This window comes from Cibotium barometz, chromosome 42 (genome assembly GCF_041138505.1).
Source record: "Cibotium barometz isolate CiBa-2024 chromosome 42, ASM4113850v1, whole genome shotgun sequence".
Taxonomy (NCBI): domain Eukaryota; kingdom Viridiplantae; phylum Streptophyta; class Polypodiopsida; order Cyatheales; family Cibotiaceae; genus Cibotium; species Cibotium barometz.
Window position 1 is genome coordinate 32834585 of NC_141087.1, and position 19111 is coordinate 32853695.

Here is a 19111-nt window from a genome sequence, read left to right on the forward strand (position 1 = left end):
GCTACACATAAAATCTACCAAGAACCATATTCGTGTACCACTGAACAAAACAGCTCCAACTATATAGACTTCCCACAACTCTCTACCTTCCAAGATCCCAAAGCTAACCAACTTCCAAAAATACCAAAATTCCATACATATAACTTGAAAAATAATCCGTCTAAGGTCTACCCCAAACAGTGAGAAAAGGTACACTTGAGCCCACTTTTGCTTAAGTTCGAGAACAAATTGAGGGCGATAAGCTTATGTCTGGAGCCTTTGAGTTCATAGATGATAAGTATACCTTGAACAAACGGCAAGAGGAGTGGTGGACACTCAGTGATATACTTGTAGTCTGGATCAAGAGGAGTGCTACTAATGTAGAGGGAACATCTTCTCCAAGTAAGAGACAATGCATTAAATTAAACGTTGAAGGAAAATGTGACACTCAATGCAATCCATCCTCAAAGCTTTCTAGTACATTATTGAGGGCAAGTGATCTTGAGCATTGGCAACAAGAATGTGATAGAACAAGATCAAAGTTGAAGCTAATGACAATCCCACGGGATTATAGATTTGAGTTGCACACGGAAGACTTTGATGGGCAGCCCCAGATACACATATGGTGTCATGAGTGTGGTTCATTGTATGGAAAGGGCTCGGTAGAAGGAAAGAATGCTGCATATAATTGCTTTGCTAACTTCCTAAGAATCCACATATTGGAGAGCAAAAAACATGAAAAGAATTACATGGCTTATTGTGGGCTTCGAAAGGAAGCTATGCAACATGGAGTGGTTGACCAAGAGATAGAGGCTTCAATAGAGAAGTTGCAATCTTATATGCAACATGAAGAGGGTGATAGACAAGAGATAGAGGCTTCAATAGAGAAGTTGCAATCTTATATGGTAACAAATGAAGGTATCATTTTCTTGCTTTTCGCAAGTTTAGTATTGTTTTAGAAAGAAGCCTGAAATCTTATAGAGGCTTCAATAGAGAAGTTGCAATCTTATATGGTAACAAATGAAGGTATCATTTTCTTGCTTTTCACAAGTTTAGTATTGTTTTAGAAAGAAGCCTCAAATATATAACTTATATCATGTCTTTTTTGTATGTAGGTTGGGCTTTTAAGGTGGTTGAAGTCACATTGCATGATTTCAAGGACAAAAGTTTTGCTCGAGTGAGAAGTAAGTATGATGATACATGGTTGCCTTTATGCCCTCCAAGGTCTGATTTGCATACCATCCTTACCAAGCACACAAAGTCCATTTCTCACAACAAGGTAGTTGCAAAAGGGGTGAAAATTTCCAAGCCATTGCTTACAAGCTTACAGGCTTACGAGGGCGTCCTCGAAAGGGGAAGGAGCACAATCCCAAGCAAAGATCTCTTAGCAAGTTTGTGGTTTCTACAAAAATTGGAAGCTCAACTATGGGTGACTCCTCTTCTCTCAATAATCATGAAAAAGGTGGAATTTCTTCTCTTACTTCTTTCACAAGTTTGAATTTGTTATGTTGGGGTTTGTGGAGTCACGAGATTAAAGTGAAAAATAATAATCTTAACATAAAGCCTTTGTTGAATGATCAATGTGGTGGTAAGTTTTGGTTTGCTGAGCCTTACAATAAGGCAACCTTAAACGATGGAAGTATCGGCTTTCACATAGATGGATGCTTTCGTCACATTAGTTGTCCACGTGTTTCTAGTAATGGGAAACCATTTGAAGGCTTCTCATGCAACCATTGCAAAGGGATACCGAAACTTCATGATTTTAGAATGAGAGTATTCAGAGAGAAAATCATCAATAAGAAGAGAGGCAATAGGGGAACAGATTGTGGAAGAAGATTAGATTATCTCACTAGGCAAGAGCTTAGACAAACAACTATAGTGGCCAAGAAATATGCAAGAGATCTCACTTTCTAACTATGGTGGGTAAAGTGTGACTTGCTCTATGGGACTTCTTGCAAGATGTAGCTACAAATATGTTGAGATCAAATGGAGGACAAAGATGCAGTGAAAACACAAAGGCTATATTTGAGGTTGCAAAGATGTGGGGTGGTGGACCAAGATTGCATGATTTCCTAAGTGCCAACCTTAATGGCCCTTCACTACTATCACAACAAAAAGAGGAGAAAGACTTGCCACACAATCTGTCCCAGGCATACATGGCTATGTTTTTAATGTCATTGCTGAAATCTATCAGAAGGAGAAAGTAAAACATGGGATCACATCAAAGATTCCATTCATCTTAGTGGAAGATGAGATTGCCATAAAGGAGATGAGATTGCCATAAAGAAGCGGATAAGGTAAACATAATGGCAATCTCATCTTCCACTAAGATGAGATTCCAATCTCATCTTAGTGGAAGATGAGATTGCCATAAAGAAGCGGATAAGGTAAACATAATAACCTCAAAGTTTTTATTTTGACTTGCGAGAGGGCTTGTAATTAGCTCATGCATCTCCTTTAAATTGTTGTTTTGGTTGTGTGTGGAATCCGAAGGATGACATGCTTGTTGGATTTGATGGATATAAATCAGAGGACCATGAGTGCATGACTTCTTGTATGATCAAAGTTGGAGAAGGGAAAGAAGGTTATGATGTGATTGTTGATGCATTTGAAACTCGTGTCATCTATGGTTATGCAAGAGTTTTTGTTGCAAACCTGCTACATGAAGCGCTTCCACGCTTGGTGGTGGTAGCCCATTGTACTTATAATTGCTTTGATGCATGTTTTGTTCAAAGATAATGGGCTGAAATTTTGAGTTTATGGGATGAAAATTTGAAGTCTACAGTGGGGCCGATTATTGGACGTGCATCAGATGGAGATAGCCACCAAAGAAAATTGATGCTTGCTGATTATGTCGATAAACAGGGCATTAGATATGGAATCGGATGGCATGGATGGCCTCTTTCAGCAAAAATGTCAAAAGGGGATGTCTTCGGCATGCATGATCAAGACTTTGTACACAATGGAAAGAAGCTAGTCAATGTTCTTGATAAATCAAAGCGTCAGTTGGCTCTTGGTGATGTTTGGATTACCTTGGACCATGTTATCATTGTGTATGATTCATTCTCTATTGACAAACATATGCTTAGAGAAGGAGGTATTAGACGGGATAATCATCAAATTGGGCTACAGCTCAAAGAATCTATAGCAGACAAGTGCAATGGTGTCTAGGAGAGCTTGCAAACAATGGGCTAGATAGAAAAGAGCGGAGTATGGTAGGAACACAAGCCTATCTTGAAGTTGTTGGAGACTACATTAATATTTTCTTATCTTCGCACTTGAGCTTGCTCTGCAGAGAGTTCATCTAGCAGCCAAAGTATCTTTTTTCTTTCAGATTTGGAGATCTTCGATTGTCCAGCATGCCAAGTACACTCTAAGTACAAACTTTATTAGCAAGGAGGCATTCTTGGATGTGCAAATCTCATGCCACTTTGTAGTGTTGTTAATTAAATATTTTAGAGACTTTCATCCGAGCTTAAAGTGTCCTTTGCATCTCATTGGCTCAGATGTAGTGGAAATCTTCTTTAATAAAATTGGGAGCATGGTTGGGCAAGAGCGCACTAATGACTTGATGGACATGTTACACAATACATGAATTTTGAATAGGCTTGCACATTTTGAATGCAAGGAAGATGGTGTGTTGTCTATGTGAGATCCCTGTTCCCACCAAGCAACGGATTCGGGGTACTAGCAACGGAAGTAGCACTTCTCGCGTGGGACAGGGGTCCCACATTCGGGGCCTCGTCCACGGATATCCGGACAAAAGACTAATCCGTCGGTTTTTCCAAATCCGAACCCGAAAAAACTTCCCTTATCCGGAAAGCACGGGCGATTCCTCCAGGATAACTTTTTACTCTAACGTAGTCAAGACCATTAGTGATCAAACTGATCCGACTGCACCTATAAAGATACTCGGTCAGATCAAGGAAGAAACTTGCACTTGGATCATTGGGATCAACGCTTTTTTTCCCATCAAGAGGCATAGCCGTTGATTCCTATCCATAGAACAATTTCTATCCGGGACTTACTTCCTCTATCGTAATAACAGAAATTGAGTCTCAATTTATAGATCCATCAGTCCAGCCTAACCCCATCCGATCCCATGGGTTAGCCAACTGCCCAACCACTGTAGTGATGGGATCCAATTTGGAATTTGGTTATGTTTTGTCCCGGGTACCAAGGAAAAGAGTTCCAAGGCCCCCTAGCCGGAAGTTCATGCAAACATAAAACTAGCCACACCACTTACACACCCAATATGAAATTGCCTTTTTCTTAGCATCAGCTAAGAAAAATAATCCTTTAATGAAATTGCCTTAAAGTTAGCATCAGCTAACTTTAAAATAATCCTTTAATGAAACCATAGTACCACTGATCACAATCTTCCAATTTATCCGGTTGATTCTTAATTTCCCATCATCCCTTCATCAGAGTATCTATGGCATCATTGGCAACTAGAACCACCTGTCCACTCAGGGGCCTTTTCAATAGTTTCTAGCCCATAATACTCGGCAATATAATCACTTATAAAAATCAAGATGGACTCTCGTTGAAGATCAGCAAGATCAACCAACAGATCCATAAAAAGAGCCATGGACTCATCCATTGAAGTCCAGCAAGGTCAATCAACCAGATCCATGCCCGGTTTCAGAAAACAACTATTACTCCTTGTTCCGATATCTTCCTCGACGTACGTGTGGGTATCCTGGGCAACCGAGAGCCCGAGCACCGTATGGTCAGCACCCTCTAGGATCCTTCACAAGTGACCTAGCGCTTCACTCATAGGCCGCTTCCTTGGTCCCTCATCCACCGTATTGGAAGCTCACCATTTTAATCGAACCGAGGCTGGTCAAGACTTCGGTCGACTTTGCTACGCGAGACGTCCTCCATTGACTCTCCGTCAGGAGTTGTAACTTTATCAGTTAGGTCTCCACGACCTTAATCACAAGACGGTCAAAATGCTTCCCCAGCATTCTTGACATAAAACAGCCATTTACAAACAGTTTACAAATACAATTTCTATATTAACTCTCATTTTTCCACATTATCCCTCATCAATCCACTTTACTTATTCCACATTCCTTTTACATGTGTACTCATCCAATCACATCATTTTCCATCTCGTCACTTCAGATTCCTTCACATCACATATCATATATTCACATCCATACATATATTCACATCCACATCCACATTCACATCCATACATCCACATCTACATCCATGCATCCATTTTCACATCCACATACATACATCCACATCCACACATACACATCCACATCTATATGCATACATTCACATCCAATTTCATACATCCACATCTACATGTACATTCACATCCATACATGCACATTTATATGCATACATTCACATCTACATGCATACATCCACATCCACATTCATACATCCACATCTACATGCATACATCCATACACATCCACATTCACATCCACACATCCACATCTACATTCTTACATACACATCCACATCCATTTTCACATCCTCATTCCTACATCCACATCCCATATCCCCATTCATACATACACATCCATATCCACATCCACATGCATACATCCACTATCACGTCCTCATTCATACATCCACGTCCACATACATACATACATCCACATCCACATTCCCATTCACATCTATACATCCTCATCTACATCCACATACATACATACATCCACATCCACATTCCACATTCACATCTATACATCCACATCTACATCCACATTCACATACATCCACATCCACATTCCATTCACATCTATACATCCACATCGACATCCACATACATACATACATCCACATCCACATTTCACATTCACATCTATACATCCACATCTACATCCACATTCACATACATCCACATCCACATTTCCATTCACATCTATACATCCACATCTACATCCACATTCACATCTATGCATATACATCTTCATGCATACATCCATTTTCACATTCATACATCCACACTCCCATGTTCACATCCACACATCCACATACATACATCCATTTTCACATTCCCATTCATATAACCCCATATGCCTTCACATCTAATCTTTTACATCACATCCATTCTCGCCCTATCACAACCCATATACATCTTATCCTATCTCATACACTTCTTACCTCATCCCATACACATCTTATCACATCTTAATTCATCTTATCACCTCCTAACTTATTTCATAATCATCTTATCACCTCTTACCACATCTTATACACCTCTTATCACATCTTATACACCTCTTATCACATCCTATCACATCTCATATCTATTTATAGAATACAAGAGAATTCTTATATTTGATATAAGATTTCTTTACACATTTATTTATGCATAAATTCTATTTAAGGAGATTAATACTTTCGAAGTAAAAATCAATCTTTTATGCATCTTCCTATGCATAAATTCATTTTAAATGAAAATGACACTTTTGAATTAAAATTCAATCTTTTATGCATCTTCCTATGCATAAGTTCAATTTAGATGAGAATGACACTTTTGAATCAATCTTTTATGCATCTTCTTATGCATAAATTCAATTTGGTAGGAATGACACTTTTAGAATAAAAGAATTTCTCTTATGCATCTAAGTTATGCATAAAATCTATTTATGATGAAAATCACACTTTTAGTATAAAAAGAATATCTTTTATGCATATTTCTATGCATGAAATCCAATATGATAAAAGTAACACTTTTATAATAGAATAATCAACTCTTATGCATACTTCTATGCATGAAATTCAATTGTGATAAAAGTAACACTTTTATAATAGAATAATCAACTCTTATGCATACTTCTATGCATGAAATTCAATTGTGATAAAAGTAACACTTTTATAATAAAATAATAATCTTTTATGCATACCTCTATGCATGAAAATCAATTATGCATAATATAAAAATCAATTTCTCTATGATTACAATGAATATCTTTCAATTAATCTAGGATGATAATTCTTAGAATATGGTAGGAAGTCCTCTTTTCATGCTTTGAATGAACTTATTTTATGCGTAATTTTTATAAAAATTTTGCCATAGCTCCGCTGCTATGAATCTCAAATTTTCTAAGGGATAAAGCTTATCATTAAGGAAATAAATAGAATGATCCCTAATTGGATCATTAATCCATAATGGATTGAATCATCAATATTCATGAAATACATAAACTAAAAGCATAGAAAAAAGCCATTAATTTGGCCTCAAGCATAGATTAATCTTGGATTAAGGAAAAGCTTTATGAAAAGCTTCATTTGGATTGAGAATGGGTCATGAGTATGACCATTTCTTGAGTGAGAGAGAGAAATTACATAAAAACCATTTGAATTAAGCATAAATGAAAATTTATGTAATTCTTTACTATCTTTCATCAATTAACTTCAATAGCATTCATCAATTTATGTAATTCAAGTACTACCATTCATCAATTAACTTCAATAGCATTCAAAAACCATTCCAATTAAGCTTCTCAAGCTTGAGAGGGGTTGAGAAGAGAGAAACATTGAGAAATTATAGAAAATGATCAAAATTCACTAACTACCTTATAAATTGCTTGATTCTTTGTTCACGGTAGAGGCCCATAACTAATCAATTGGTTTAGTATGTTGATGGAGCCACCAATGGGGATTGAAGAAAGAGGGAGGTGTCAAACACTAGTGAATTATTATTGAATTCACAGTTCTTGGCTTAGGTGGAGTAGAGTAACAATGCATTAAACATTGTTGAGTTTCAACAAAGGGGAAGGCCTCTATTTATAGGAAAAAGTGAGCTCCTAACCAAACAAACTGATTCTAGAATTTTTCAACTCAGTTTGGTCAATTTTTGACCATTTTTAGGTCAGTTGAGCTAACTTTTTGCAACTAGACTTGAATTAGGAGAGAGGAGAGATGAAATATCTCAATTTTTATGAGTTTAAAACTCATTCAAGCATGTGAAATATGCACCTCCTTTAATGGACTCCCCTTCCTTACATATGTGTCAAAATGGAATCATTATACCCAAAATATCTCATATTTTTAATATTGCTCATAGTTTTTTACTAATAAACCTTGTACATTTTCAACTCTTCATCTTATGTGAGCATTTACTCATTTTTGGATACCCAAAATATCTCATATTTTTAATATTGCTCATAGTTTTTTACTAATAAACCTTGTACATTTTCAACTCTTCATCTTATGTGAGCATTTACTCATTTTTGGATACCCAAAATATCTCATATTTTTAATATTGCTCATAGTTTCTTACTAATAAACCTTGTACATAGTCAACTCTTCATCTTATGTGAGCATTTACTCATTTTTGGGTATCTTCTTTTACAAATTGGATTTATCTCCTCCCTACACATGGATTGATGCTATTGGCCCATAGGAACCTTAATTGGACCATAATCCAAAAATTTCTGAATAGGCTAAGGTCCTTTATATCCATTTCCAATAAATTCCAATTGCACATTGGAAAGTTCTTTTTGAATTTCTGTTTCAGGGGAATTTATTTTAATAATATGAGAAATTTTTTTATCTAAAAATATTCAAAATCTCATTCATATCTTTAACACGATAATGGTTCATTAAATTGAAAATTTTCTTTCTGAACATTCCTCCACCACGGGAATTTCAGTCAAGCAAGTTCTCAATTTGTCATTCCTTAACTTGATATACCGAGTCAAGTGTTAACAGTAGCAATTTGACAGCACAATCCACTAATCTCATAGTGATTCATTGAAATCATTATCATCATTCTAGTTGTGAATATCATCACAGGGACTCGTCCCATTCATCCTCATTGTGGTTTCGCTCTATTATATTTCAACCAATTTTTCAGGAATCATCATTTTTCAATAAAGAATCCAAATCAACTCATCAGTTCTCAAACAGAATTAAAAATCATATCAACCACATTCGAAATCATCATCTGGATAGCATTAACGCTTATAATTTCAAGTCTTAGATTTACTCGTATATACTGTCGGTAAAGAGCTGCAGTTATACCCTCAGTATATACGGGTAGTCATGATACTTGGAAGTATAAGGTAAATACCATCATGTCTAGGCCTCAAGCAAGTCAGGGTTCCATACAATTGCGGTACTTCCATCTGAAGACCCAATTGCTAAATTACGAATTTTCAGTTTGAATATCAAATTGTATGAATTATATCACACAATTACAACCTTTTTGTGCTTCTTGATAATTTTTTGACATATTTGGCCTCTCAGTTGATCTTTATTAACCAATTTGCTCTGATACCAACTGTGAGATCCCTGTTCCCACCAAGCAACGGATTCGGGATACTAGCAGCGGAAGTAGCACTTCTCGCGCGGGACAGGGGTCCCACATTCGGGGCCTCGTCCACGGATATCCGGACAAAAGACTAATCCGTCGGCTTTTCCAAATCCGAACCCGGAAAAACTTCCCTTATCCGGAAAGCACGGGCGATTCCTCCAGGATAACTTTTTACTCTAACGTAGTCAAGACCATTAGTGATCAAACTGATCCGACTGCACCTATAGAGATACTCGGTCAGATCAAGGAAGAAACTTGCACTTGGATCATTGGGATCAACGCTTTTTCCCCCATCAAGAGGCACAGCCGTTGATTCCTATCCATAGAACAATTTCTATCCGGGACTTACTTCCTCTATCGTAATAACAGAAATTGAGTCTCAATTTACGGATCCATCAGTCCAGCCTAACCCCATCCGATCCCATAGGTTAGCCAACCGCCCAACCACTGTAGTGATGGGATCCAATTTGGAATTTGGTTAGGTTTTGTCCCGGGTACCAAGGAAAAGAGTTCCAAGGCCCCCTAGCCGGAAGTTCATGCAAACATAAAACTAGCCACACCACTTACACACCCAATATGAAATTGCCTTTTTCTTAGTATCAGCTAACTTTAAAACAATCCTTTAATGAAACCATAGTACCACTGATCACAATCTTCCAATTTATCCGGTTGATTCTTAATTTCCCATCATCCCTTCATCAGAGTATCTATGGCATCATTGGCAACTAGAACCACCTGTCCACTCAGGGGCCTTTTCAATAGTTCCTAGCCCATAATACTCGGCAATATAATCACTTATAAAAATCAAGATGGACTCTCGTTGAAGATCAGCAAGATCAACCAACAGATCCATAAAAAGAGCCATGGACTCATCCATTCAAGACCAGCAAGGTCAATCAACCAGATCCATGCCCGGTTTCAGAAAACAACTCTTACTCCTTGTTCCGATATCTTCCTCGACGTACGCGTGGGTATCTTGGGCGACCGAGAGCCCGAGCACCGTATGGTCAGCACCCTCTAGGATCCTTCTCGCAGGTGACCTAGCGCTTCACTCATAGGCCGCTTCCTTGGTCCCTCATCCACCGTAGCGAAAGCTCACCATTTTAATCGAACCGAGGCTGGTCAAGACCTCGGCCGACTTTGCTACGCGAGACGTCCTCCATTGAGTCTCTGTCTCAGCAGTTGCAACTTTATCCACGACCTTAATCACAAGACGGTCAAAATGCTTCCCCAGCATTCTTGACATAAAACAGCCATTTACAAACAGTTTACAAATAGAATTTCTATATTAACTCTCATTTTTCCACATTATCCCTCATCAATCCACTTTACTTATTCCACATTCCTTTTATATGTGTACTCATCCAATCACATCATTTTCTATCTCGTCACTTCAGATTCCTTCACATCACATATCATATATTCACATCCATACATATATCCACATCCACATCCACATTCACATCCATACATCCACATCTACATCCATGCATCCATTTTCACATCCACATACATACATCCACATCCACATCTATATGCATACATTCACATCCAATTTCATACATCCACATCTACATGTACATTCACATCCATACATCCACATTTATATGCATACATTCACATCTACATGCATACATCCACATCCACATTCATACAGCCACATCTGCATGCATACATCCATACACATCCACATTCACATCCACACATCCACATTCATGCATCCACATCTACATTCTTACATACACATCCACATTCATTTTCACATCCTCATTCCTACATCCACATCCCATATCCCCATTCATACATACACATCCATATCCACATCCACATGCATACATCCACTATCACGTCCTCATTCATACATCCACATCCACATACATACATACATCCACATCCACATTCCCATTCACATCTATACATCCTCATCTACATCCACATACATACATACATCCACATCCACATTCCACATTCACATCTATACATCCACATCTACATCCACATTCACATACATCCACATCCACATTCCATTCACATCTATACATCCACATCGACATCCACATACATACATACATCCACATCCACATTTCACATTCACATCTATACATCCACATCTACATCCACATTCACATACATCCACATCCACATTTTCATTCACATCTATACATCCACATCTACATCCACATTCACATCTATGCATATACATCTTCATGCATACATCTATGCATATACATCTTCATGCATACATCCATTTTCACATTCATACATCCACACTCCCATCTCCACATCCACACATCCACATACATACATCCATTTCCACATTCCCATTCATATAACCCCATATGCCTTCACATCTAATCTTTTACATCACATCCATTCTCGCCCTATCACAACCCATATACATCTTATCCTATCACATACACTTCTTACCTCATCCCATACACATCTTATCACATCTTAATTCATCTTATCACCTCCTAACTTATTTCATAATCATCTTATCACCTCTTATCACATCTTATACACCTCTTATCACATCCTATCACATCTCATATCTATTTATAGAATACAAGAGAATTCTTATATTTGATATAAGATTTCTTTACACATTTATTTATGCATAAATTCTACTTAAGGAGATTAATACTTTCGAAGTAAAAATCAATCTTTTATGTATCTTCCTATGCATAAATTCATTTTAAATGAAAATGACACTTTTGAATTAAAATTCAATCTTTTATGCATCTTCCTTTGCATAAGTTCAATTTAGATGAGAATGACACTTTTGAATCAATCTTTTATGCATCTTCTTATGCATAAATTCAATTTGGTAGGAATGACACTTTTAGAATAAAAGAATTTCTCTTATGCATCTAAGTTATGCATAAAATCCATTTATGATGAAAATCACACTTTTAGTATAAAAAGAATATCTTTTATGCATACTTCTATGCATGAAATCTAATATGATAAAAGTAACACTTTTATAATAAAATAATCAACTCTTATTCATACTTCTATGCATGAAATTCAATTGTGATAAAAGTAACACTTTTATAATAAAATAATAATCTTTTATGCATACCTCTATGCATGAAAATCAATTATGCATAATATAAAAATCAATTTCTCTATGATTACAATGAATATCTTTCAATTAATCTAGGATGATAATTCCTAGAATATGGTAGGAAGTCCTCTTTTCATGCTTTGAATGAAATTATTTTATGCCCATAGCTCCGTTGCTATGACTGATAAATCTCAAATTTTCTAAGGGATAAAGCTTATCATTAAGGAAATAAATAGAATGATCCCTAATTGGATCATTAATCCATAATGGATTGAATCATCAATATTCATGAAATACATAAATTAAAAGCATAGAAAAAAGCCATTAATTTGGCCTCAAGCATAGATTAATCTTGGATTAAGGAAAAGCTTTATGAAAAGCTTCATTTGGATTGAGAATGGGTCATGAGTATGACCATTTCTTGAAAGAGAGAGAGAAATTACATAAAAACCATTTGAATTAAGCATAAATGAAAATTTATGTAATTCTTTACTATCTTTCATCAATTAACTTCAATAGCGTTCATCAATTTATGTAATTCAAGTACTACCATTCATCAATTAACTTCAATAGCATTCAAAAACCATTCCAATTAAGCTTCTCAAGCTTGAGAGGGGTTGAGAAGAGAGAAACATTGAGAAATTATAGAAAATGATCAAAATTCACTAATTACCTTACAAATTACTTGATTCTTTGTTCACGGTAGAGGCCCCCAACTAATCAATTGGTTTAGTATGTTGATGGAGCCACCAATGGGGATTGAAGAAAGAGGGAAGTGTAAAAAACTAGTGAATTATTATTGAATTCACAGTTCTTGGCTTAGGTGGAGTAGAGTAACAATGCATTAAACATTGTTGAGTTTCAACAAAGGGGAAGGCCTCTATTTATAGGAAAAAGTGAGCTCCTAACCAAACAAACTGATTCTAGAATTTTCCAACTCAGTTTGGTCAATTTTTGACCATTTTTAGGTCAGTTGAGCTAACTTTTTGCAACTAGACTTGAATTAGGAGAGAGGAGAGATGAAATATCTCAATTTTTATGAGTTTAAAACTCATTCAAGCATGTGAAATATGCACCTCCTTTAATGGACTCCCCTTCCTTACATATGTGTCAAAATGGAATCATTATACCCAAAATATCTCATATTTTTAATATTGCTCATAGTTTTTTACTAATAAACCTTGTACATTTTCAACTCTTCATCTTATGTGAGCATTTACTCATTTTTGGATACCCAAAATATCTCATATTTTTAATATTGCTCATAGTTTTTTACTAATAAACCTTGTACATTTTCAACTCTTCATCTTATGTGAGCATTTACTCATTTTTGGATACCCAAAATATCTCATATTTTTAATATTGCTTATAGTTTCTTACTAATAAACCTTGTACATAGTCAACTCTTCATCTTATGTGAGCATTTACTCATTTTTGGGTATCTTCTTTTACAAATTGGATTTATCTCCTCCCTACACATGGATTGATGCTATTGGCCCATAGGAACCTTAATTGGACCATAATCCAAAAATTTCTGAAAATCTAAACCCTTAGGCTAAGGTCCTTTATACCCATTTCCAATAAATTTTAATTGCACATTGGAAAGTTCTTTTTGAATTTCTGTTTCAAGGGAATTCATTTTAATAATATGAGAAATTTTTCTATCTAAAAATATTCAAAATCTGAATATTCTCTCTCTAGAATATTTTCTCTCTCTATGTCAAAATAGGCAGAGACAAGATCTTTTATATTTCTGAAGAGGGGATTGATTACAGGGGAAGATGCTGGACATCTTGAGAGGCTGGGGAGGAATCTTACAGTCTAGAAGGGCTCACAAGAAGCAAGAACATATATGGAGAGAGTTAAATCTCAAAGAGGGCATGCAAGAAGCCAATTTGGGTGACTACGAATGTGTTTCTACTGATGAGAAAATCATCAATGTCTTACAGAGGGGATTACATAGTGCTTATCAAATTTGTGAACGCCTTCATATGAAGCCAAAAGGTAAGAAAGACATAAAATGGTGGTTGGAGCCTTGGTCTGATGGATTTTTTGATACCTATGCAAACTCATATTTGCAAGACTCTGATACAAATGAAGAATCTCTTGCTACGGGTCATGAAGCTAATCCAGAGGAGGATGTGTCTATGAGTGAGATACGTCATATAGTGGATTCTATTTTGGATGAAAAAGAAGAAGTTAGCGCAATTGTAGAGGTTGAGAACAAGCTGCTTTTCAAGTCCACATTGGTAGGTCAACTCAATGGCAATCCTACATTGTCAAAAGATAGGCTTTCAACAAAAAACAAGGGCAAGGAGTGTACTACTCTAAGGAAGAGAAATCTCACGTTGGGACAAATGAGAATCTATTCGGCATTGGTTCTGACTGTGCAGTATACTTTCAAGAAGTGAACACCAATGGGAAGATCACAAGGTCATGCAAGCCAAGCTCTTCAAGAAGTAAGAGGAAAACAAAAAGCGTATGGTGCTAGGGACGAGTTCAGAAGATGAGAAGAAAGGTTGGTGGCACATACGTGGAGTACAAGAGAGGGTTCAGTCTCTCAGATAGGCCCTCAGGAGGGGAGGTTCAACTTGGATGGTATCAAAAAGCAAAAGGAACCAGATGCTTTACATATGATTTGACAGACATTGAAATGATAAATATTGAAAGTGTCATTGCTCTGCGAACCTCACATATGATTGCAAAGTATAAACTTGATGAAAATGATTGGAAGGTTTTCAATGATTTTGTGAAGAACCATTAGGGGTACTTAAAAGGTGCCTTGTTTCTTAAATCATATTATGTAAAAGCAAAAGAAAGTGTTTTTAAGCTACATTTTCAAATTTTTGTGCTTGATGTAAATTGTTTGTCTCTTATGTTTTTTGCAGGAACATGACTTGTGGTTCACACACCAAGAATGGACCGAGATTTTGATGAGGCTTTCATGAAAATGACAAAGTGGGATCGATTATTATCTTTCCAATATGGCATTTGTGTATGGATCATTGTTGCGAAAGCTAGCTTGAAGCTGAGAAGTGAAGGCGCTTAAGGCATTTGATGGATGGACTGTAGAAACCCATTTTGTATCTACCTTTTGTATAGGTTCATGGGCTGTAGACCTAGCATTTCTGCCTACCTTTTGTGAAGCTACCCCTTCAAACTTACTGGATATTTTGCATCTACCGCTACCCCTTCAAACTAAACATTTTTTGTGGCACAAATGCTAGGTCTATTCTTTAAGCTTATGGAATGGAAAAACATATTGTATTTCCTTGACATATAAAAAACTCTCTTTATGATTTTTGTGAGTGATGGATGCTTTTTGTGAATGATGGATGCTTTTTGTGAAGTGTTTCAACTGATGTCAAGCTGCTTATAGAGCTTGGGACTGCACTACAGCCTACCAGTCACAACAATTTTCAAGAACTGCAAAAGTGGATCAAATCCCAAATGCAGTCATCTTTGTTTGCGTTTTAAAAGCTTGTGGCAGCATAGGAGCTACAGACAAGGGCAAAGAGATACATGCCAAGGTCTGCATGCTGTGGATGTTCAAACATCATGATATTGTGTTAGGCACTGTGTTGGTTGACATGTATGCCGAGTGGTGGAGCTTGTAAACGCAGAACTGCTAAGTGACTTATATAGTCACTTGGAGTGTGGTAATTGCTGGATATGCCCAGCATGGACTTAGTGATGAAATCTTTGAACTAAGACAAGGGCCTCTACCCAGATGCAGTCACCTTTGTTTGCATTTTGAATGTGTGTGGCAATGCAGGAGCAGCCGAGAGAAGGGAGACAAGATGCATGCCGAGGTCCGCAAGCTGGAGCTGTTTTGGAAAAGAATGATATTGTGCCAGGACATGCATTGGTGGACATGTATGCCAAGTGTAGCGCACTCGCAAGAGCACAAGGAGCTCTCAACGAGCTTCTAGTATGGGCTGCAATCTCTTGGAATGCACACTGGGTCTCTTGGAATGTGTCGATCTGTAGGCTGGGGCTGATGGAAAATCATGATATTGTGCTAGCCATGCATTGGTGAGGATGTATGCCAAATTGTGGGGCGTTGGCAAGAGCGCAACAAGTGTCCAACAAGCTTCCAACACGAGATGTAATCTATTGGAATGCACTAATTGCTGGGTATGCCTAGCACGGACACGGTGATGAAGGTTTGAGAGTTGCCTTGGGTGCATGCGAGACGAGGGTCGTTCGAATGCAGTCACCTAATTTTGCATTTTCAAAGCTTGTGGCAGCATTGGAGCAACCGAGAAGGGCGACGAGATACATGCCAAGGTCCGCAGGTTGGGGCTGTTGGAAAAGAATGATATTGTGCTAGGCAATGCATTGGTTGACATGTATGCCAAGTGTGGCACACTCGCAAGGGCACAAGAAGTGTTTGACGAGCTTCTAGTACGGGTTGCAATCTCTTGGAATGCACGAATCGCTGGGTATGCCCAACACAGTCAGAGTGATAAAGCTCTGAATTTCTTTGGGCACATGCAAGATGAGGGCCTCTTCTCAAATGCAGTCACCTTTGTTTGTGTTTTGAAAGCTTGCTGCCACAGTCACCTTTGTTTGTGTTTTGCAAGCTTGCGCCAGCATCGGAGCAACCGAACGGCAAAGAGAGGTCCATAGGCTGGGGCTAATGGAAAATCATGATATTGTGCTAGGCAATGCATCAGTTGAGCATGTATGCCAAGTGTGGGGCGTAGATGAAGAGCGCACGAAGTGTTCGACAAGCTTCCAACATGAGTCGTAATCTCTTGGAGTGCAGTAATTGCTGGGTATGCCCAGCACAAACACAGTGATGAAGCTTTGAGCTGCCTTGGGTGCATGCAAGACGAGGGGCTTTCCCAAATGCAGTCACCTTTGTCTACCTTTTGAAAGCTTGTGGCAGCATAGGAGCTATCGACAAGGGCAAAGAGATACATGCCAAGGTCTACATGCTGGGGCTGTTCGAAAATCATGATATTGTGCATTGTGTTAGTTGACATGTATGCCAAGTGGTGGTGCTTGAAAAAACAGAACTGCTCAGCGAGCTTATGTTTCAGAGTGCAACAAGTGTTTGATGATCTTCCAACATGAGCTGTAATCTATTGGAATGCACTAATTGCTCAGTATTTCCAGCATGGACACGGTGATAAAGCTTTGAGCTGCCTTGGGCGCATGCGAGATGAGGGTCTTTCTTTGAATGCAGTCACCTGCTTTTGCATTTTGAAAGCTTGCAGCAGCATCGAAGTCACTGAGAAGGGTGAAGAGGTACATGCCGAGGTCCATAGGCTAGGGCTAATGGAAAATCATGATATTGTGCTAGGCCATGCATTGGTGAGCATGTATGCGAAAGTGTGGGGCATTGGCACTTCATTGGCAAGAGTGCAAGAAGTGTTCAATGAGCTTCCAACACAAGATGTAATCTATTGGAATGCACTAATTGATGGGTATGCCTAGCATGGACACGGTAATGAAGCTTTGAGCTGCCTTGGGTGCGAGACGAGGGTGTTTTGAATGTAGTCATCTACTTTTGCATTTTGAAAGCTTGTGGCAGCATTGGAGCAACCGAGAAGGGCGACGAGATACATGCCAAGGTCCGCAGGCTGGGGCTATTTGAAAAGAATGATATTGTGCTAGGTAATGCATTGGTTGACATGTATGCCAAGTGTGGCGCACTAGCAAGAGCACAAGAAGTGCTCGACGAGCTTCTAGTATGAGCTACAATCTCTGGAATGCACGAATCACTGGGTATGCCCAGCACGATCACAGTGATGAAGCTCTGAAGAATTGCTTTGGGCACATGCAGACGAGGGCCTCTTCTCAAATGCAGTCACCTTTGTTTGTGTTTTGAAGGCTTCCTGCCGCAGTCACCTTTGTTTGCATTTGAAAGCCTACGTCAGCATAGGAGCTATTGGAAAGGGCAAAGAGATACATGGCGAGGTCCCTAGGCTGCTAAAAACTACATTGGTGAGCATGTATGCCAAGTGCGGTACACTCGCAAAAGCGCAAGAAGTGTTTGATGACCTTCCAGCACGAGATGTAGTCTGTTGGGATGCACTAATCATTGGATATGCTGGGCTTGCAAATACTGAAAGGGTTCTCAAACTCATTTAAGAAAATGTTAGTAGAGCATAGAGAGCCAAACTGTGTCACATTTGTTGTTTTTCTTACTGCTTGCAGTCATGCAGGGCTAGTGGAGGAGGGGCTAATGTACTTGGATACTATAAACACTATCTATTGCATCATCCCAACTATAGAACACCACATTTGCATGGTTGATTTTTTCAGCTATGCATGGCAATTTGACAAGGCAATAAGCATTATCGTAAAGAAACCAATTTTGGAAATGTGGTTGGCTCTTTTGGGTGCTTGTAGAATGGATAAATTTGGAGCTTGGGAGATGGGTCACTGAGCATGCAATACGGTTGGATGAAAAGTGTGTTGAAGCATATGCGTATGCAGCTATTGGCTTGTAGGAGGAAGTGGACAAGGTTGAAGTTTGAGAAAGAGAAATGGAGCATGGAAGATACCAAGACGTTGTTGGTGGATTGATATAGGTAGAAATGTGCATTCATTTACTATAGGGGATAAGATCCATCCCTAGAGTGAACATATCAATGCAAAGCTAAAAGAAATTGGTCAAGGAATATTGGTGGAAGGGTATTCCCCATGTTTGCATTGGGTGTCACAAGCCATATCAGATGATGGAAAGGAATATGTGCTATGTGGGCACAGTGAGAAGTTGGCCACTGCATGTGCTCTTAACAATACACCTGAATGCCTAT

The 19111-nt window shown here is 38.2% G+C and overlaps 1 protein-coding gene across 1 annotated transcript; it reads left to right on the forward strand.

The window, feature by feature from the left end:
* Positions 1-728: 728 nt before the first annotated feature.
* Positions 729-18440, forward strand: LOC147614394 (pentatricopeptide repeat-containing protein DOT4, chloroplastic-like). The gene is made up of 9 exons (XM_086780518.1): positions 729-897; positions 1095-1163; positions 15738-15868; positions 16114-16373; positions 16589-16962; positions 17199-17317; positions 17454-17773; positions 17881-17963; positions 18133-18440. Exons 1-9 carry the CDS (start codon positions 729-731, stop codon positions 18438-18440), a joined length of 1833 nt encoding a protein of 610 aa, XP_086636644.1.
* The last annotated feature ends 671 nt before the right edge of the window (positions 18441-19111 follow it).